Consider the following 21,197-nt stretch of genomic DNA (forward strand, 5'->3'; position numbering starts at 1 on the left):
ACACAATTTTTAAAACCACTTAAAACAAGTTACAATGACAGAAAGAAACTGAGTTGTTCTTTCCTGGCTTTTTAGCACTTTCCTACCCACAGGAACTTTGGCCTCACCCACTTGGCCCTCAAGGGCTTGGCCAGATCAGGATCTGGCCCTCAGAAGAAGAAAAAGGGACGTTGGAGATGCAAAGGGGTAGAAAACGAGACAGAAGCAGAAAGGAAATGTGCCCTGAGGTGGGGTTGGGAAGGAGAGCAACTCTTGAGGAGCCCAGGATTAGGACCCTCAATAGAGACTAGTGTCCATATATTATTTATACCCCACCCATCTGGCTGCGTATCCCCAGCCACTCTGGGCGGCTTCCAGCAAAATATTACAATACAATAATTCATCAAATATTCCACACTTGGAACAAATGATTCACTTCTCCATCACCTTTCTGGTTTTATCCCTGGGCTGAAAACACTGAGAGGCAGAAGCCACCAGGCTCATTCGTCTGACAAAAATCTCTTTCGTTGCCTCCACTTTTGGCCTAGTCACTTTCCCCCTAGGAGGGCGAGAGGGTTTCTTCGTCTTCATTCTTCTTGCTTTCCTTCTTCAAGAAAGCTCAGAGTCTGGCATGTGGTGCAGTCCAGCCCTGGTTCCTAGCAAGACTCATCCACACTTGCTCAGGGGACCTTCTTCTGCTGACCGTGTGCCAATTTCATAACAGAACAATATATTTCCTTTGTAGAGTTTGCCAGCACCTCTAATTGAGACAGGCAGAACTTGGCCAAAGAAATGATGGATTCCTTCCTAAAGATGGATGAGCAAGACTTAGCTGACCCTGGAGCAGGAAGAGGCCATGCTATGGAAACTGGGAGCAGTGGGGGATTCTGGGAAAGCTCTGGGCAGAAGATCCTGGGAGAGGAGGACCCCCTTCGCTCAGAGGCGCAGAGCCGGCAGTTGAGGCAGTCCTGTCACCAGGAGGCCAAAGGACCCCGAGAGGTTTGCAGCCGGTTCTACCACCTTGACCATCAATGGCTGAAGCCAGAAAGGCACACGAAAGCTGAGATGCTGGACCTGGTGATCTTGGAGCAGTTCCTGGCTGTCCTTCCAGCGGAGATGGAGAGCTGGGTGAGGGAATGCGGAGCGGAGACCAGTTCCCAGGCAGTGGCCCTGGCCGAAGGTTTCCTCCTGAGTCAGGCAGAGGAGAGGAAGCAGGTGAGAGAGACTTTCCTCCGGATGCTCCCAAGGGGCTCCAAGGAGGGAGAAGATCCTTAAAAACTCTCCTAGTTGCTCATCCTTTTTCCTTTTTTAACCCTTGTCCCCATTGTCTCTTTGGAATCCTTGTTTCTCTTTCAGGAAAATGATCTGTTTGCGGAAATGGGTCCTGATTCCTCTGAGGGAGAGAGGACTCCGTTGGACACCAGAGAGAGTTCACTAGGTAAGGAGGAAGTAGTTTCTTCTCAGTTGGGTCACATTCTGTGGGTTTCGAAGTGATTCCATGGGTTCTTTTCATCATTTTGGGGGAAGACACTTAGGTCCAGGAGCCCAGAGGAGGGGAGGTGTAATTTTGCACAACTAAACTATGAAATGCACTCAGCAGGTGAGGCTTTTTCTCCAAGAGAAGCATGCTCTCATGGTTCCCACTTCCCTTTGTCTCTCACAGGTGACGGAATTATACTGGCAGAACTGGCAAGACCTCCCCCATCTTTTCTGGGTGGTGGAGGGGAAGCAGCGGCTGAGGAACCGGATCAGGTGGGGGAAGGAGCCTTGGGGGGAAAGGGGCTGAGGGGTGGGGCAACCAGGGTGTCTCTGGGGGCCAAACAAATCTGTCCTCTTCTTTGCTTCTGTTGTAGCTGCCCTTAAGAAAGAGAACGTTGATCTGCTGAGTATAATGAACAACCAGCTCACCTTAACTCGCCTTCTGAATGTCACTAGTATTTATCAGTAGCTGCTATTTTATTTGTCAATTTATTGTGAAATGCTAAAATTTGATTCTATGGAATCAAGAAACAATAAAAAACTGCAGCCAGGATTCACCTAATGAGCCCCATCCACTGCAGAAAGGGGCTTTGTCCTCCCTGTGGCCCCCATGCGCCCCTTGAAGTTGGCATCAGGAGGGCCCCCCCCCCCCATCACAGTGAAATAAACAATAAAACAATTCCATTAAGACATGGAAAGGAGCATCTCTACTTAAAATCTGCAGCAAAATATTCCCATGAAATCAACAGAGCAATTAACAGGCAGGAAACAACAGAGCAATGTGTAGTAGATAATCTTTATGCAGTCTAAGAGGAGGAACTTTCCCTTTTGCTTTCAGGGTACAGTGTGCTTTGAAGATGTCTCTGTTTGTTTCAAAGAGGAGGAGTGGGCGTTGCTGGATCCTGCCCAGAGAGCTCTGCATAAGGAAGTCATGGAGGAGAATCGTGGGACCATAGATTCTCTTGGTATAGCTCATATTATTACAACATCTGTTTCAAAATTCCATGCATATATCTCTGTGTGATGAAGCTCCTAGATTTTGATGGATTTTGACAGCGCCACCTACAGCATCTGGGATTCTCGCACCCACACAATTTACCTGGAATGGAGGCTATTGTCTGTTTTGCCTGTGAATATTCTTCCACCACTTAAGCCTTTTAAAACAAGGATCAGGCTGGTCTGAGCTGCCAGGCCTTTTAAAATTGTAGGCTTCCTGAATATTTAGGAAAGTGGAAGTAGCTTCTGTCAGGTTTTGTGTTTTTCTTTTTGCTTCTGTCAGTTCTTGGTTTTGCAAAAATTCTTCTGACGCTGGAGATGGAGCAGATTCCATGACTGAGCCAAAGAAAATTCATTGCAGAAAGTAACAGGCTTTTTGAATTTCAGTTTCCCACAAGTACCGTATTTTTCGCACCATAACACTCAGTCCCCCCCCCCCAAAAGGTAAAGGGAAATGTGTGCGCGCGTTATGGAGCGAATGCAGGCGGGAAGAGCTGCTCTTGCTGGCTTTTCGTCGAGGTGGGAGAAGGGAGGCAGCCTCTCTTCCTCCGTGCCTGCCTGCTCTGTGGCTTTTTGGCGAGGTGACTTTATAGTTTGATGGGCTGACTGTAATTCAAGCAAAGGGAGAGCCGCTTACACACATGTAAGCGGCTCTTACTCTGCTTTCTTTACAATGAGCCGGAAGGAGGGACAAAGAGGGCATCCCCTTCCATCCCTCCCCCAGCACCTCACCGGTAAATTCAAACAAAGCGGTTTACAAGGCTCGTGTCCCTGAGTCTCCTCCTCCTCTTTTTGCTCCGGTTCGAGGCAAGGCAGCTGCACAAATGTGAGCTCCCCCTCTCTCTTCCTTCCCTCCCTCCCTCCCTCTTCCAACTTCAAAAAATATTGAGGGGACAGCCAGGTAAGCCCCACTCACATACCACAATGGGGGGTGGGGGATGACTCCCTCAAATATTTAATGGGGGGGTGAAGGCACCTAGGCCCATAGGAGTTGGCTGCTTTGCCTAGGACAAATGTGAGCTCCCCCCCCCTCCTTCATCACTATATTGGAGATACCATACATTACTGACAGTTCCTTCATCATTTTCTTGCAGAAAACTGTATTTTCTTGCAGAAAACCTCCCCCGTTCTGATAAGGATGATAAGGCAGAGAAGACTAGCATATAAGATTCCTTTTAAACTAAAGGTAGTAAAATACGCTAAGGAGCATGGAAACAGAGCAGCAGAGAGACATTTTGGGCCACCTCCAACTGAAAAAATGATAAGAGGTTGGAGGAAACAGGAGGATCAGCTGCAAAAAGCAGATAAAAGCAAGCACACTTTTCGTGGACATGCTGCAAAGTGGCCACAGTTGGACGTGGCCATGAAAGAATGGATCACACATCACCGGAATAATGGCTTCACAGTCTCCACAAAAATGATAATATGTGAAGCCAAACGCATTGCTTTAGAGAAAGGCATTCACGATTTTACTGGCTCACCATCATGGTGCTACAGATTTATGAAGCGATGTGGCCTTGCTATGCGCACCAAAACTAGAATTGCATAAAAAATGCCAGAAGAATATGAATCTAAGATTCTGTCTTTTCATAAATTTGTAATTGATGCTAGGAAGAGAAATGGATTTGAAATTGGCCAGATTGGGAATATGGATGAAGTCCCGCTAACCTTTGATGTGCCATCTAATAGGACTGTTGATCTGAAAGGTGCCAAAACTATTGCTGTGAAAACCTCTGGACATGAGAAAACCCATTACATGGTTGTGTTGTCTTGCTGTGCAGACGGCACCCAATTGCCACCCATGTTAATTTTCAAAAGGGAAACATTTCCAAAAGAAGTGATTCCACGAGGAGTTGTTGTACATGTTCACGAGAAAGGATGGATGGACGAAAATGGAATGAGAGTATGGGTTGAAAAAGTGTGGTCCAAACGTCCTGGAGGGCTTTTGAAAAAAACCTGCTTTATTAGTACTGGACCAGTTTAGAGCACATATTAGCGAAACTTTAAAAAAAGTGCTTTAAAGAAGCGAAGACTCATCTAGCTGTAATTCCTGGAGGTCTTACCAGCCAGTTGCAACCTCTCGACATTTCCATCAACAAGCCGTTTAAGGTCTTTATGCGAGAAGAGTGGAACAAATGGATGGCTGCTGGTAATCATGATCTGACACCTACTGGACGAATGAAGAGGCCCACTATCACTCAAGTTTGTGAATGGGTGAAAACATCATGGCACTCGATGAAGGAGGAAATCGTTGCACAGTCATTCAAAAAATGTGGCATTAGCAATGGTATGGATGCAAAAGAAGATGACATTTTATATGAAGATGGCGAAGAAAGTGATGCCAGTGATTGTGAGCAGCTGAGCTTCATAAATTCTGACTCTGGCACTGATGAGTTCTTGGGGTTCACAGAAGACTAGAAGAGTACCCGAACCTAAAATTCTCTCTTCATTTGTTAATGACAGTGATGATGGTTCTTAATGCCACTGTTGACTGCTGTTCACTTTACATGGTTGTAATATGATTCTGATATACCGGTGGTTTATTAAATAGTTTAGTACAACATTAGATTCAGAATATTTTTTTTTCTTGTTTTCCTCCTCTAAAAACTATGTGCGTGTTATGGTCAGGTGCGTGTTATAGAGCGAAAAATACGGTGTGTCAGTCAACAAAGGCAGTGAATTCTGCAGTAAGAAATCTAACTTCAGTTCTTCCTTTATCACAGGTGTTCATTAGCATTATTTAATAATTGGCAACTCCATTTTTTCCTCTTTGCATAATAATTTTTATTCAGTTTAGAAAACTTTAACAAATTAACTTCAAATTCAATATATGCTTCTTTTACCAAAAAACAACAGCAGTGAGGGGACATCTTCCCTCATTTCCGTGGTGCTTTCATTCCCATTTTTTCCTGCTGCTGATATATATCAAACTATATCTAATACAGATTTCATCCATTACATTTATTATCATTTCCAACCCGCTGCTCATAATTCCAATCCTGCCCATGATTTCATTTGACTAAAATTATTTCTCAGATATTCCAAAAAGGGTTTCTACTCTTCAGTAAAAAGTTTGGTCTCTCACTCTTGCTCTCAACTTTGCCAATTTTGCATACTCCAATGTTTTTACAAGCCATTCCTCCTTGTTTCTTCTTTCCAGCTCTGTGCATATAAAGTGTTGCTGCGTACACAAATAGTTTAATCATATTCTTCAGGACATTTGTCCCCAATATCCCTAAAAGAAAAGCTTCAGGTTTTTGAAAATTACCAATTCTAACGTCTTCTTCATTTCATGATATATCATTACAGCGGTACCTCGGGTTAAGAACTTAATTCGTTCCAGAGGTCCGTTCTTAACCTGAAACTGTTCTTAACCTGAGGTACCACTTTAGCTAATGGGGCCTCTGCTGCCGCTGCGTGATTTCTGTTCCCATCCTGAAGCAAAGTTCTTAACCCGAGGTACTATTTCTGGGTTAGCGGAGTCTGTAACCTGAAGCGTCTGTAACCTGAGGCATCACTGTATAATCCTTTGTCCATCTGTTGGAAGGTGACTTTGGAAGTGGGTTTGAAGAATTCTATCCTTGATTTTTCTTGAGCAGAACTGAACCAAACAAACTCCTGGTAGTTTCTTTCTGCTTGCAAAGGCTGACTTTATACAGAAAACTTAGACTATCTCCTCCGCTTCCATCTCAAGGAATTCCACCCACTGTTTCACCACTTTCTCTTGGATTTTAACCACCTAGTTCCAGGATCCCACGGAATATCAAATAGGACTCCATTGCATTTCCCAAACTGCCATTTGATCTGACAGCAGCTCTCCTTGTTGCTTTATTTCTGTCACTTCCTCCTGCATGGTCTCTGCTTGCTTCTTGGTTTCACGATTCCCATAAGAAAGCTTATTAACAGTCTCTCCCACTGAAGCAGCTCTTTTGGTTAACTCCTGGAAAAGTTGGGATATTGCATTGGAATTTGCCTCCAGTGCCAACTTGATTGCTATCCATGTTCCATTTAAATCCATTGCTGCCTTGTCAATGTTGCTGTTACAGATGTTGCCCTCTGTGAGGCTGGCTGGTTCAGGTTTTGTTTTCTGTTTGGTTCTGGTCATCTTAGTACTGTAATTCACTTCTATAATCCATGCTTAAACAACAGTCCTTCTGGGACAAGTTTTGTTCTGCAGATCTCTCTCATTCAGACATAACATTTCAGCCTGCACCTCCACTCTGCTGGCAATATTCCAAGCGCTCTCTCTCTTAGCTCTCTCTTTATATGGCAAAGTCAAATTGTACCCAGTCCCCTTTTGGATTCTAGTGCTCTTTATTCCATTAGCCACAAGGATTGGGTAGTATTCTCCCAAGGAATTTATGGTTTTGTATCAACATTCTCCCTTCCCTCTCCTCTCCCTTCTCCTTTGTGGCAGCGATTTTTTTTTTTTTTTTTTTTACTTCTTTCACTCTTTTCTTCACACACCAGCAGTCGGAATTTTCCCCTGCAGCTGCTGCCCACCCTTTATGGTAAAGTGTCTTTAAATTTAAGTGAAATTAAGCCCAATTTATAAGGAAGTCAGCCACTTACACGATTGCCTCTGAGCCTTCTCAGTAATTGAGTCAGAAATATTTTTGCCAGTGCCTTGCCTCTCAACCAGCCTGGAACAGGGTCCTCCAAGCAGGGAGCGGCAGAGAAACGGGCTTGTCACCCTGCTACACTCAGGGTCTTAAGGAATGTTTGCCTTCACTACCCCAATTTCTGCATCTGAGACTTCCCCAAGCTCAGAGAAGCTGCTCCTGTGATCATGGCTGACCTGGAAGTACAATTCTTCCTGAGGCTCTAATCCATTTCTCTGTTCTTTGCAGGTGGTGATGAATTAGATATTCAGAACAAGGGAGACCAAGAGAAAGTTCACACAGTGGAGAAACCCTATAAATATCTGGAGTCTGGCAAGAGCTTCAGTCAGAGTTCCTATTCCACTTCCCATCAAAGAATTCATACAGGGGAGAGACCACATCAGTGCTTGGAGTGTGGAAAGAGCTTTAGTAAGCAGGTGAGTCTCACCACCCATCTAAAAATTCATACAGGGGAGAAATCATATCAGCGCTTGGACTGTGCAAGGAACTTCAGAACAAAGCAAAATTTCACTTCCCATCAAAGAACTCATAGTGGGGATAAACCACATCAGTGCTTGGAGTGTGGAAAGAGCTTCAATAGAAAGGACCATCTCACTTCCCATCTAAGAATTCATATGGGCCAGAAACCATATCAGTGCTTGGAATGTGGAAAGAGCTTCAGTTGGAAAAAGAGTCTTACTTCCCATCAAAGAATTCATACAGGCGAGGAACCATATCAGTGCTTAGACTGTGGAAGGAACTTCAAAACAAAGCAACATCTCACTTACCATCAAAGAACTCATAGTGGGGAGAAGCCATATCAGTGTGTGGAATGTGGAAAGAGCTTCAGTCAGCACTCCAGTCTCCGTTCTCATGAAAGAATTCATACAGGGGAGAAACCATATCAGTGCCTGGAATGCGGAAAGAGCTTCATTTGGAAAGATAGTCTCACTTCTCATGAAAGAATTCATGCAGGGGAGAAGCCATATCAATGCGTGGAATGTGGAAAGAGCTTCAGTCACAGATCTCATCTCACTTCCCATCAAAGAATTCATACAGGGGAGAAACCACATCAGTGCTTGGAGTGTGGAAAGAGCTTCAGTCACAGATCTCGTCTCACTATCCATCAAAGAATTCATACAGGGGAGAAACCACATCAGTGCTTAGAGTGTGGAAAGAGCTTCAGTCAGAAGGTGAGTCTCATCACCCATCTAATTATTCACACAGGGGAGAAGCCATATCAGTGCTCAGACTGTGGAAGGAACTTCAGAACAAAGCAACAGCTCACTTACCATCAAATAACTCATAGTGGGGAGAAGCCATATCAGTGCGCGGAATGTGGAAAGAGCTTCATTCGGAAGTACCGTCTCACTTCCCATCAAAGAATTCATGCAGGGGAGAAACCACATCAGTGCTTGGAATGTGCAAGGAACTTCACCTCAAAGGCAGGTTTCACTTCCCATCAAAGAATTCATACAGGGGAGAAACCATATCAGTGCTTGGACTGTGCAAGGAACTTCACCTCAAAGGCAAGTCTCTCTTACCATCGAATAACTCACAGTGAGGACAAACCATATCAATGCTCAGACTGTGGAAGGAACTTCAGAACAAAGCAACATCTCACTTACCATCAAAGAACTCATAGTGGGGAGAAACCCTATCAGTGCGTGGAATGTGGAAAGAGCTTCCCTCGGCGGGATACTCTCACTTCTCATGAAAGAATTCATACAGGGGAGAAGCCACATCAGTGCTTGGAATGTGGAAAAAGCTTCATACAAAAGACCAGTCTCACTTCCCATCGAAGAATTCATACAGGGGAGAAACCACATCAGTGCTTGGAATGTGGAAAGAGCTTCAGGCAGAGAGTCAGTCTTATTTCCCATCAAAGAATTCATACAGGGGAGAAAGCACATTAGTGCTTGGAATGTGGAAAGAGCTTCACCTGTAAGGAAAGTCTCATTTCCCATCAAAGATCACACAGCAGGGAAAATAGCAGAATAATAGAATTGTAGTGTTGGAAGGGGCTGTGTTAGTCATCTAGTACAGGAATCTCAGCTAAAGCATCCATGACATATAACCATCTAATCTCTTATTAAAAACCTCCAAGGAAGGAGATGACACCTCTCATAGGAATCTGTTCCACTGCTGAGCAGCTTATACCACCAGAAGCTTCCTCCTGATATTGAGTCGGAATCTCATTTTTGGTAACTTGAATGCATTGGTTCAGGTCTTACCCTCCAGAACAGGAGAAAACAAGCTTGCTGCATCTTGCCTGGGACAGTCTTCTAGATATCTGAAGACTGCTATTCTGTTTTCTCCCAGTCTCCTCTTTTCCAGGCTAAACATATCCATTCCCTCAACTGTTCCACTTAAGGCAATGGATCCAAACTACAAGAAAGAAGATTCCACCTAAACATTAGGAAGAACTTCCTGACAGTAAGAGCTGTTCGACAGTGGAATTTGCTGCCAAGGAGTGTGGTGGAGTCTCCTCCTTTGGAGGTCTTTAAGCAGAGGCTTGACAACCATATGTCAGGAGTGCTCTGATGGTGTTTCCTGCTTGGCAGGGGGTTGGACTCGATGGCCCTTGTGGTCTCTTCCAACTCTATGATTCTAGGCTTTGTTTCCAGCTTGTCAGTATCCTATTCAAATTGTGACACCCAAAACAAGACACAGCACTCCAGACGTGGTCTGACCAAGGAAGAAGATAACAGTACTGTGGCTTCCCTTTATCTGGACACTCGACTTCTGTGGATGCGCCCTTGGATAGCATTTGCTTTCTTTGCTGCTACGTCACACTTTTGACTCATGTTTAGCTTTAGTTCTGCTAACACTCCTGGATCGTTTTCACATGTACTACTGGGAAGCCAGATGTCCCCCATCTTATATATTTGCTGATGATACCTGCCGATATGCAGAACCTGACGTTTGTCCTTACTGAAATTCCTTTATGGCGTTTAAAGGCCAATTTTTTCTCCAGGGAGCTCCCAGTGGTGTCACCTGGCTCTTGCCCTCCTGATTTAACACGGACAATAATCCTGTGAGGTTGGTTAGGCTGTGATGCAGTGCCTGGTCCCCAGGGTCACCCAGCTAAGTAGGGATTTGAATCCAGGTCTCCCAGATCTGAGCCTTTAACCACTATGCCACACTTGTTCTCTAGTGAGACTCTCAGAAACTGCATGCGCATGTGTGTTTCCTTAAAGCTCAGTTGTGATGTTCTGGTGTTTGAATCCAAAGTAGTATACACCTATAGCAAAATAATTAACGTAACAGAAGTAAGTACAGTATACTAGAAGATTTATGGTAAAGTTGGCTAGGGAGGGGGAGTTTGGAATGCTGGGGGTGAGAGGTGATTGGCTGGGAGTTTGAAAGGGGTTTGAATGAGGACAACAGAACAATCATGACTTTGGCTAATTAAACATTCTGTGTCCTTTTAAATGTGCTTGTGGGAAGGGGGGATTTTGTTTTTATTCTTGTTTTTATTTTGTTCTTGTTTTTATTCTGTATTTTCTGTTTTTGTTCTGTAGTTTTGTGCTGTGAACTGCCCGATATCTTCAGATGAAGGGTCATATACAAATTTATTAAATAAATACTAAAAAGTAGTCATAAGCAATAAAACATAAAAAAGACCAACCATCCTGAACCATTTCCACATAGATCCCAAGGAGCTAAAAAGCAGAGATTCAAAAAATCTGACAGCTACGAACCCCTATGGCACATTCACCCCTGGGTGGACCCCCCCCCCCCTCCGGAGATTAAATCTAGCACCCTGGTACTTGTCTTTTCAGTGCGTGGCGGGAAAGGAGGGTTTACTCAGTAATGCAACTTACACACTTGGTTGTCCCAAAGCGCAGAGTTCTGGGTCTGCGTCGTCCTTCTGGCTTTTGTGTGCCACGTCTGCAGTCTGGCTTTCTGAGAGATTAGTCTCATAGGCCCTCTTCATCAAATCACTTCTGCACACACCTGGCCATCTTTGGTCACTGGCCAGGTTGCAATTCAATCTTCAGTTCAGACAATTAGTACATAGTCTAAGATGTGCCAGTGGTTTGACAGAGGGTGTCTCCAAGATGTTTTGAATTTGTTTTGTCGAAAGAGTGCGTTGGTAATAACAAGGTAGTGCGCTGCACATATTGTCAAAAGTAACATTGCGTTCTGGTTGCTGTTGCCAATTCCTCCTTTCCCAATATTCCCAGGCCCCAGATCAAAATCTCACCCAACTCTTGCATTAAAATCACCCAGGAGGATAATTTGATCCTCCTTGGGCGTCTGTGATAGGATGGTATCCAGCTGAGAATAAAAATGTTCTTTAATGTCTTCATCAGCACCCAGTGTTGGTGCATAAGTGCTTAGAATAGTAGCCTGATGCTTCTGTTGCAAAAGAAGATTGCTTTCTTGATCTCTGCTTCTCTGATTTTGATTTGGTTGCTAAAATGAAGGGGATTGTACCGGTTTGGAACTTCACAAAATCGGGATATGTGTCCCTCTTTGTTATATCTGAAGCAAATGACTCTTTGGGATGGAGCTTTGGCTCTCTTCTGAGACTGTGACACGTATTTTGAACCACTGGAATTTCCATTCCTGGCTGGAGTGATTGCTCTTTTCTCCACACACTTTTCTCAGATGGCCAATGACATCAGTGAGCCTGAACCTCGGTTTGCCATCTATGAGAGTGGCAAATGTCCTGATTTTTAAACCATTATTATTAAAATCCATCAATGTGGACCATTTGACTGTCTGAAATACTATCCAGAATAATAGACACTGCTGTTCCCGTCTCCTCCTTAAAGATGCACCTCCTCTGGGTTTTTCTTCCCGGATAGAATTCCTGGTGTTATGTCTTGAAGTTCTCACCCTGGACACCAGGGGTATCATAAGGTGTACATACCGGTAGTTTTCACTCAGGTCCACCTCAGTTAATTTAGGCAGGAGACCCTGGGTTGTTGTTACAATGTTGACAGCTGGCTGCCTATAAAACTCTTTTCAGTTTAGTCCAGTTCCGGCTTACTTATAAAAAACTACAGTGGGACCTCGGGTTACATACGCTTCAGGTTACAGACTCCGCTAACCCAGAAATAGTACCTCGGGTTAAGAACTTTGCTTCAGGATGAGAATAGAAATTGCACAGCAGCAGCGGGAGGCCCCATTAGCTAAAGTGGTGCTTCAGGTTAAGAACAGTTTCAGGTTAAGTACGGACCTCTGGAACGAATTAAGTACTTAAGCCGAGGTACCACTGTACTTGGAGAAATCTCTGTGTCGTCTGCTAGATCCACCCTCTATTCCATTCCTCTCTCTCTCTCTCTCAGTCTGGCTTCCATTCCTCTCTTCCACAGAATTCTACTCCTCTGGGTGAGGCAATCTGGGCCTTGGGTCAGCAATGGGCTTCTGGCTCCCCAGAGGAAGAAGGTATATTCCTAAAGCATCCAATGTCCTCGAAGGCGCCAGCCTGAGGGAGGAGGAGACAGGCGGGCCTGGCGGGCTCGAGGGGTCCAGGGGGTCGCCAAGAGGCGACCAAAGAACAACAAGCCATAAAAGACAGTCTTCCCCGTCCCAAGGGTTAAAAGCGACTGACCTGCCTTCCTAGAGGGGAAATCCTGCGGGAGGGGGCAGGTCCTCCAGAGCAAGGCGGGAGTACCAAGGTGCTCGGCATTCCAAGGGTTAAGAGGAACTGAGCCGGGTTCCTAGAGGGGACAGGAAACAGTGGGCGAGGGGGCGGGACCTCCGGAGCCCAAGAGAGGCCTCTGGTCGCCTGTGCAGCTTCTGCCTGGGGTGAGTCTCCCCCCTCTCTCTCTCTCTCTCTCCCCAGGGGGGGGAAGGGGGTGCAGGGGGGACCCCAGGTCGGGAGCAGAGAGGCCTCGGAGGGGGACCAGGGCATTTCCTCGGCATCCCTGGCTTGGGGGAGGGAAGGCCGGGGCCTGCAGAGAAGCCCCTTCAGACCCCGGAATCCAGGCGCCGCAGCGGGAATAGGGGAGCGTGAGCCATGCAATCAATTGAGACTGTTGGAAGAGGGGCAGAGAAGAGAGAGCGCTTCTTCCTGTGGGGCAGAGTCAAGCCTGCGGAACTCCCCGCCCCAGGAGGCCAGGCTGGGACCAGGGAGGGGAGGAAGAGGAGGGGCTCTGCTTGGCCTCTTGTCTCCCCAGAGATGCTGCTGAATCCCAGCTGCTGGAAGGGAGCGCAGGGGGAGAGAGGGGGGGCTCTTGCGCCCCAGTCCGGCTGGGGGGGGGGGCTTCCCATTCAGGCCCCTGTGAGAATCATAGGAACATGGAATCGTAGAGCTGGAAGGGAGCCCGAGGGTCATCTAGTCCAACCCCCTGCAAAGCAGGAATCTCTGCTTCCCTGAAGGTTTCTAAGCAGAGTTTGGATGTCCAGCTCTCAAGGATGTGTGAGTTGAGATTCCTACATTGCAGGGGCCACATGACCCCCAGTGTCCCTTCCAGCTCTGCAGTTCTGGGGTTCAGTGAAAGAAGCTTGTGGGGTGGGGCAGGCATCCGAGAGCTCAGTCAAGAGGGGAAGGGGGCAGGAAATTCCCCAAGAGAGGAACTGCCACTAGGCTGCCCTCGCTTTGGCCACCCAAAGCTCTTGAGTGGGGAAACCACCAAGAGGGCCCCTCTGCCCCCCTGAGCCCCCAAGGGGGGGGGTGTAGCGAAGGAGGCCTTTCTTCAGATATTTGGCTCCTGTGAGTCCCTTGAACTGGGCCCAGAAGTGAATGAAATTAATAAAGAGAAGGATCCCAGCCCAGAATCCAAGGGCTGCATTTTGCATCTGTTTCTGAGTTGTCTTCAAGGGCAGCTGCACATGGGGGGCATTGCGATGATCCCATTGGATCCAGAGCATGGAATACCATGGCCTCCTCCTCTCGTCCCAAAGAGACTGGGGCTGGCAAACTAGCCAGAGCTGGAAGGGGGCACTGCTAGTCACTGAGGCCACCTGGGAACCTCTAAGCAGATGTGGTGGTGGTGGTGGGGTTATGCTATGCCACAGTATTGTTACTTTAATTATTATAATAATTAATTACCCATCCGTATGAATTTAGGGCAGATTTCAACATTACGACAGTATAACAAAAACAGTTTAAAACCACTTACAATCACAGAAATAAGGTGAATCCGACTGTACTTTCTTTTAGTGCTGTCCTTTGGCCTTGACCACATGAACTTTGGGCTCACCCACTTGACCCTCAAGGTGTTGCCAGATAAATCACGTTCCTTGTAGGGGGACTAGATGATTTCTTCTTCTTCCATCTTCCATTTTTTCTTAAAGAAAGCTCAGAGTCTGGGTCCTGGTTCCTTCCCAGACTCATCTACTCTTACTCAGGGAACCACCTTCTTCTCCTTCCCGTCTATCAGTTTTATAACAGAACAATGTCTTTCTTTGTAGAATTTGCCAGCACCTCACTTTCGGACAGACAGAACTTGGCAGAGGACCAAGGGGTTCCTTCTGATCTTTTGGGGACTTCCTGAGAGCGAAGATGCATAAGCAAGACTCAGCTGGCCCTGGAGCCGGAAGAGGCCATGCCACTGACACTGGGAGCAGTGGGGGATTCTGGGAAAGCTCTGTGCAGAAGATCCTGGGTGAGGAACACACCCTTCGCTCAGAGGCGCAGAGCCGGCAGTTCAGCTGGTTCTGCTACCTGCAAGTCAAAGGTCCCCGTGAGGTTTGCAGCCAACTCTACCACTTCTGCCACCAGTGGCTGAAGCCAGAAAGGCACACGAAAGCTGAGATGCTGGACCTGGTGATCTTGGAGCAGTTCCTGGCTGTCCTTCCAGCGGAGATGGAGAGCTGGGTGAGGGAATGCGGAGCAGAGACCAGTTCCCAGGCGGTGGCCCTGGCCGAAGGTTTCCTCCTGAGTCAGGCAGAGGAGAGGAAGCAGGTGGAGAAGAAGCAGGTGAGAGAAGCTTTCCTCTTAATTCTCCCAAGGGGCTCCAAACAGGAGGGAGAAGATCCCTAAATCCCATCCTTTTTTTTTTCTTTTTTTTTTTGGAGTGACATTGGATACCGCTCAAGTTTTTGTCCCAGCCATTTTTTCTCAAACCCATCTCCACATTCTCTATTACAAATTCTTGTTGCTCTTTCAGGAAAAGGATCTGTCTTCAGAAACGGGTCCTGATTCCTCTGAGGCAGAGAGGACTCCGTTGGACACCAGAGAGGGGCCACTGGGTAAGGAGGAAGGAATTTCTTCTCAGTCTGGCCACATCCTGTTATTCTCAAAACAATCTGTGGGTTCTTTCAGTATTCTTCGGTATGACACTTGGGGCCCAGAGGCCAAAGGAGATGAGATATATTTGAACATAACTAAAATATGAAATGGGGACAAACTCCCAAATGCACCTCTGAGAGAAGCATCCTGCACTCCTGTCTCCCCACTTCCCTTTGTCTCTCGCAGGTGAAAGAAGGATGCCGGCAAGACCTCCTCCTCCATCTCTTCATCCTGGTGGAGGGGAAGCAGCGGCTGAGGAACCGGATCAGGTGCGGGGAAGGAGCCTTGGAGGGGGGGAGGAAGGATGAGGGGTGGGGCAGCCAAGGCGTTTCTGGGGGCAAATGAATCTCTCTCCTGCTCTTTTTTCTTCTGTCAAATCTGGAAAACTGTCATTCTTGCACAGACAGGATGATTTGAAGAAATAAACATACTGTTCCGTCCATTTTCACTAAGATTCATACCCATCATTAAAAACAGCATGAAAGATTCCCAAAACATTAAATTATGCACCCACAGCCAAAATGTGCAGCAAACAAATCTGATTAATGCAATGCAGGCAGAAAGAGCAACGTGCAGGAAATAATCTTTATGTTGTGTAAGAAATGGACCTTTTTTCTTTTAGGGTCCAGTTTGTTTTGAAGATGTTGCTGTTTGTTTCACGGCTGAGGAGTGGGCGTTGCTGGATCCTGCCCAGAGAGCTCTGCATAAGGAAGTCATGGAGGAGACTTGTAGGATCATGAACTCTCCCGGTAAGGTTCCCCGTTTGGTCATAATACTTGTTTAGAAATTCAGTCAATATTTTTAGATCAAAAACCTCCCAGATTTTGATGGATCTCAACATTGCCACCGAGAGTGTCAGGAGATGTGTGTTAATCTGAATTCATGATATGGTTTATGTCTGTAGATAGATTGACATAACTCTAATACGACAGGAAAGCCCTCATAGTGTCTGCATCCTGCAAGGCATTCAGGGACATTCTGAGTTCACACACATCAGGCATTATCAACACATGCAAATATAGGGTTGCTCATTGCAGGATACTCAGCTCCCCAGTGGGATCCACCCACCCCTTGGCAAGGGGGTGTAAAGGCAGGTTGGAGACAGAGATGTCTAGGTTCAGATCATTGCTCACGATCGCAAGTCTTTCGCCTTCTTGTTAAACGGAAACAGGATGACCAAAGATGGGCAAGGTGAGAAAGAGGCAGGAAGATCTTGATGGAATTATAGAAATTGTAGGAATCACTGCCCCCTCTCCTATTGTCAGGGGCTGGACTGAGGAGGAATGGTGGGGGCTGCCCCCTTCTCCTGAACCTTCCCGTGGGCAAGAGGACAGTATAAATTTAGAACCGTGGTTTGCAGACGGTCATAGTTCAGAGGCTGCAGAGGGAAGAAGCGGGGAAATATTGGAAGAGGAACAGCAGGAAGAAGAAACACTAGGGAGGGGCAGCTGAGAGACTCTGTGTCTTTGGAAAGCATTCTTGACCCCCTTGTCCCAGGACCAGGCGAGCATTGAGGGCAGGAGAACAAGCATTGGTTTGCAAGCATTGAGTATTGTATCGGTCATGTCTTTATCTCTTGTAGTATGTCTTTATTTCCCACTTTTGTAAAGAGATCTTTCTCTTTCTTTCTTAGCTTGTTAGATGTATCCAGTTTCTTCCCTTCCCTTACTTTCCTCTGATACACACTTTGCTGAATAAAATAGCCTCTTAAACCCATAAAAAGTGGAGGGTGGCAGGTTGGCTCTATATTGCCAGCATAGTCCAGTCAAACACTATAGCTTCCCCGCTTTCCCCTTCCTTTCTTCCTTTCAAATCACACACAATCTCTGTTGCTGTTTGTTAATCTTACTCCAACTTATTCCATCCTCACTTGTATATATTTCTTAAACCTGCATTCTGAGAGGGTTGCCATATCATAAAAGTAAAGCGAAAAACTCAAAATAAACAACCATAGGATTCTCTCCCCCAACCATCTCTCGCACGCAATGATATCTTATCTCAGTTCAAACCTTAAATCCATGCAGCTGAATGTACCACAGATTGTAGTTGCATCTCCTCCAGTCCATGCCTTTACTTTAATTGCCAATTAACATCCAATTCGTAGGATTACCTCTGCTTCCAGAAACGGGGTGTTGGGGGGGGGTTGCAGCAGACAAAGTGCTCCTGCCCCCCAGTGCCTGCCTTCCATGGGGAAGCGAATGCCAGGCCACAGGTCCCGTTCCTCCCCTGCCCTGAGAGGAATCCAGAAAATGCTTTAACCCCCCCCCCCCACCATCCTCTTTATCTGCCTTTCCCTGTGATGTCGAAGGAGTCATCCATTCCTGGCGCAGACCGGAAACAGAAGCCCAATGCAGTTAAAGATGTTTACTGGGATGGATGTACCATCTCCCATCTTGAATCTGCCACCTTCTTGACATCAGACATCACTTATCTGGGATGTGGCAGAATGGGAGGTAACAATACTGGGAGATTTCCCAGTATTGAAGGGGCTCTCCCATGAAAGTTGGAGCAACCTTGTTTTCTGCTGCTGCTGCTGCTGCTGCTCTGGAGGACCCAAGCCCAGTGGCTTCGTGTTACAAGAAAGGAGATTCTGACTCAATCCTTGGACTTCTTTGGAAGATGCAGGACTCTCCTTCATTGGAGGACTTCAAGCTGAGCTTGGGTGACTCTTCTGCCTCTGCAGAAGGAATCAATGGAGTTTTGCAAGCAGAGGTTGGGTGTGTAAGTTGAGATTCCTGCATTTCAGGGGATAGGACTAGATCACCCCGGGGGTTCGCTTGCAACTCTCTCCTTCTCAGAAAGGGTTTCCTGCTTCCAGAGCCTTTTTCACACGAAGCTGTTCCTCCTCCTTCTGTATCTAAGGGAAGAAGCAGCTCAGCATGTCTGCCAAAAGGTTTTCCCAAAGAAAGCACCCCTGGGGGTGCCTGACACACGCAGCTGGTCCTGGGCTCCTGCTCTGGAGAAAGAAAACTCAGAGAGGGAGGGAAGGGTGCACTGCTTACGCTCGTCATCTAAATCCTTTCAGTTCTTCCTCGATCACAAGCGCTAATGAGCATTGTTCAATAATTGGGGGCTTCATATCATCCTGACGCTCTAATTCATCTCTCTCTTCATTTCAGGTGCTGAGGAATTAGAAGTGAAGAGCAAGGGAAACCATGAGAAAATCCACACAGTGCAGAAGCCATATCAGTCTTTGGAATGTGGAGATAACTTCACTAACAGCTCTGATTCAATGTCTCATCAAAATCCCATTTGGAATAAACCGAATCAGTGCTCAGACTGTGGAAGGAACTTCAGAACAAAGCAACATCTCACTGACCATCAAAGAACTCATAGTGGGGAGAAACCCTATCAGTGCTTGGAATGTGGAAAGAGCTTCAATAATAGCCGCTCCCTTGGGTCCCATCAAGGTATTCATACAGGTGAGAAACCCTATCAGTGCTTGGAATGTGGAAAGAGCTTCAATAATAGCCGCTCCCTTGGGTCCCATCAAAGAATTCATATAGGGGAGAAACCCTATCAGTGCTTGGAATGTGGAAAGAGCTTCAGTGAAAGCATCAAACTCACTGCCCATCAAATAACTCATAGAGGGGAGAAACCATTTCAGTGCTTGGAATGTGGAAAGAGCTTTAGTCGACGCGACTCTTTCACTTTCCATCAAAGAACTCATACAGGGGAGAAACCCTATCAGTGCTTGGAATGTGGAAAGAGCTTCATTCACAGAGTCAGTCTCACTTCCCATCAAAGAATCCATACAGGGGAGAAACCATATCAGTGCTTGGAATGTGGAAAGAGCTTCAGTACAAAGGCCTATCTCACTTCCCATCAAAGAATCCATACAGGGGAGAAACCATATCAGTGTCTGGAATGTGGAAAGAGCTTCAGTACAAAGGCCTATCTCACTTCCCATCAAAGAATCCATACAGGGGAGAAACCATATCCGTGTCTGGAATGTGGAAAGAGCTTCAATCACCGCTCCACTCTCAGTTCTCATGAAAGAATTCATACAGGGGAGAAACCCTATCAGTGCTTAGAATGTGGAAAGAGCTTCAGGAGAAAGGACAATCTCACTTCCCACGAAATAATTCATGCAGCGAAGAAACTGTATCAGTCCTTAGAATGCACATTGGGCCTTCCTGCAAGAAGAGCGCTCCTGTGACATCAGAGAATTCACAGTGGGGGAAAACCATTTCAATGCCAAGTGCGGAAAGAGCTTCACCTTGAAGCAAACACTCACTTCCCATCAGAGAATTCATGTGACGGAAAAACCCTAATAGTGCTTGAAATGTGGGAAAAGCTTCATCTTGATTGAAAGTTTCTTTTCCCATCAAATAACTTATAAGATTGTAGTGTTTGAAGGGACGCTGAGGGTCATCTAGTCCAACCCCCTGGCATTGTTGTGATGTAGTGCCTGGTCCTCAAGGTCAGCCAGTGATATTCATGGCTGAGAGGGATTTTAGTAGTAGTAGTATTAGTAGTAGTAATTGTTGTGTTGTAGTTGTTATATTTATGCCCCACCCATCTGGCTGGGTTTCCTGAGCCACTCTGGGCGGCTTCCAACAAATATATATATAAATAATAATAAATCAAACATTAAAAACCTCCCTAAACAGGGCTGCCTTCAGTTTTCTTCTAAAAGTTGTGTAGTTCTTCATCTCCTTGACATCTAATGGGAGGGGTGTTCCACATGGCGGGCACCACTACCGAGAAGGCCCTCTGCCTGGTTCCCTGTAACTTCGCTTCTCGCAGTGAGGGAACTTCTAGAAAGCCCTCAGAGCCGGACCTCAGTGTCCAGACTGAATGATGGGGGTGGAGATGCTCCATCAGGTCTACTTGGCCGAGGCTGTTTAGGGCTTTGAAGGTCAGCACCAACACTTTGAATTGTGCTCAGAAATGTAATAGGAGCCAATGTAGGTCTTTCAGGACTGGTGTTATATGGTCTCGGCAGTTGCTCCCAGTCACCCGTCTAGCTGCTGCATTCTGGATTAGTTGTAGTTTCCGAGTCACCTTCAAAGGTAGCCCCATGTAGAGTGCATTGCAGTAGTCCAAGCGGGAGATAACCAGAGCATGCACCACTCTGGCGAGACAGTCCGTGGGCAGGGAGGGTCTCAGCCTGTGTACTAGCTGGAGCTGCCCTGAACTTGACCTGCACCTCCATGGACAGCTGCGAGTCCAAAATGACTCCCAGGCTGTGCACCTGGTCCTTCAGGGGCACAGTTACCCCATTCAGGACCAGGGAATCCTCCACACCAGCCCGCCCCCTGTCTCCCAAAAACAGTACTTCTGTCTTGTCAGGGTTCAACCTCAATCCGTTAGCCGTCACCTGTCCTCCAACCGCCTCCAGACACTCACACAGGACCTTCACCGCCTTCACTGGTTCTGATTTAAAAGAGAGGTAGAGCTGGGTATCATCCGCATACTGATGAACACCCAGCCCAAACCCCCTGATGATCTCTCCCAGCAGCTGCATGTAGATATTACAAAGCATGCGGGGAGGACAGAGCCCTGGGGTACCCCACAAGTGAGAGCCCAGGGGTCTGAACACATCCCCCAACACCACTTTCCTGACAGGGCCCAGGAGGAAGGAGCCAAACTCCTGTTGGGATTTTTGATGCTCTGGGGTTGACCCCTCAGTCTCCCTGACCTTTCCGGGCAGCCTCCCAGTAAGCACAACTTTGGAATGGTGCGTCCCCTCATTCCAGTGTGCCCTTCAGCGACATAAACCAGCTTGATTTATGCACACTAATCTTCTGTCATTGCACAGCAAGAAGAATGAACCATCTGTAGATCTAAACTACGTATTTATTTACACTGTATTACACTGGACTTCTGTGGACGCTGCCTAGAGTAGCATTCGCTTTTCCCCAGCTGCATCACACTGTGAACTCAGGTGGAGCTTGTGGTCCACCAAGACCCCTGGATCTTTCTCACATGCACTGCTATGTCCCCCA

The 21,197-nt window shown here is 46.6% G+C and overlaps 3 protein-coding genes across 3 annotated transcripts in view; 2 read left to right on the top strand and 1 right to left on the bottom strand.

The window, feature by feature from the left end:
* ARRB2 (arrestin beta 2) overlaps nt 1–21,197 on the bottom strand; it is a 233,660-nt gene that overhangs the window by 39,844 nt on the left and 172,619 nt on the right. The window lies entirely within an intron of this gene.
* On the top strand, nt 707–19,856 carry LOC114581956 (uncharacterized). The gene is given in 7 exon segments (XM_077917912.1): nt 707–1,194; nt 1,336–1,442; nt 1,674–1,731; nt 2,297–2,423; nt 7,305–8,920; nt 18,551–19,446; nt 19,448–19,856. Coding segments are annotated over 7 exon segments (3,300 nt in total). The 5' UTR covers nt 707–771; the 3' UTR covers nt 19,521–19,856.
* LOC144325244 (zinc finger and SCAN domain-containing protein 16-like) lies at nt 12,731–15,957 on the top strand. Its single transcript, XM_077917909.1, has 4 exons — nt 12,731–12,818; nt 14,427–14,934; nt 15,125–15,206; nt 15,869–15,957. The coding sequence occupies exons 2-4, from the start codon at nt 14,518–14,520 to the stop codon at nt 15,883–15,885; spliced, it is 516 nt and encodes a 171-aa protein (XP_077774035.1). The 5' UTR covers nt 12,731–12,818; nt 14,427–14,517; the 3' UTR covers nt 15,886–15,957.

This window comes from Podarcis muralis, chromosome 13 (genome assembly GCF_964188315.1).
Source record: "Podarcis muralis chromosome 13, rPodMur119.hap1.1, whole genome shotgun sequence".
In the NCBI taxonomy this organism is placed as follows: Eukaryota; Metazoa; Chordata; class Lepidosauria; order Squamata; family Lacertidae; genus Podarcis; species Podarcis muralis.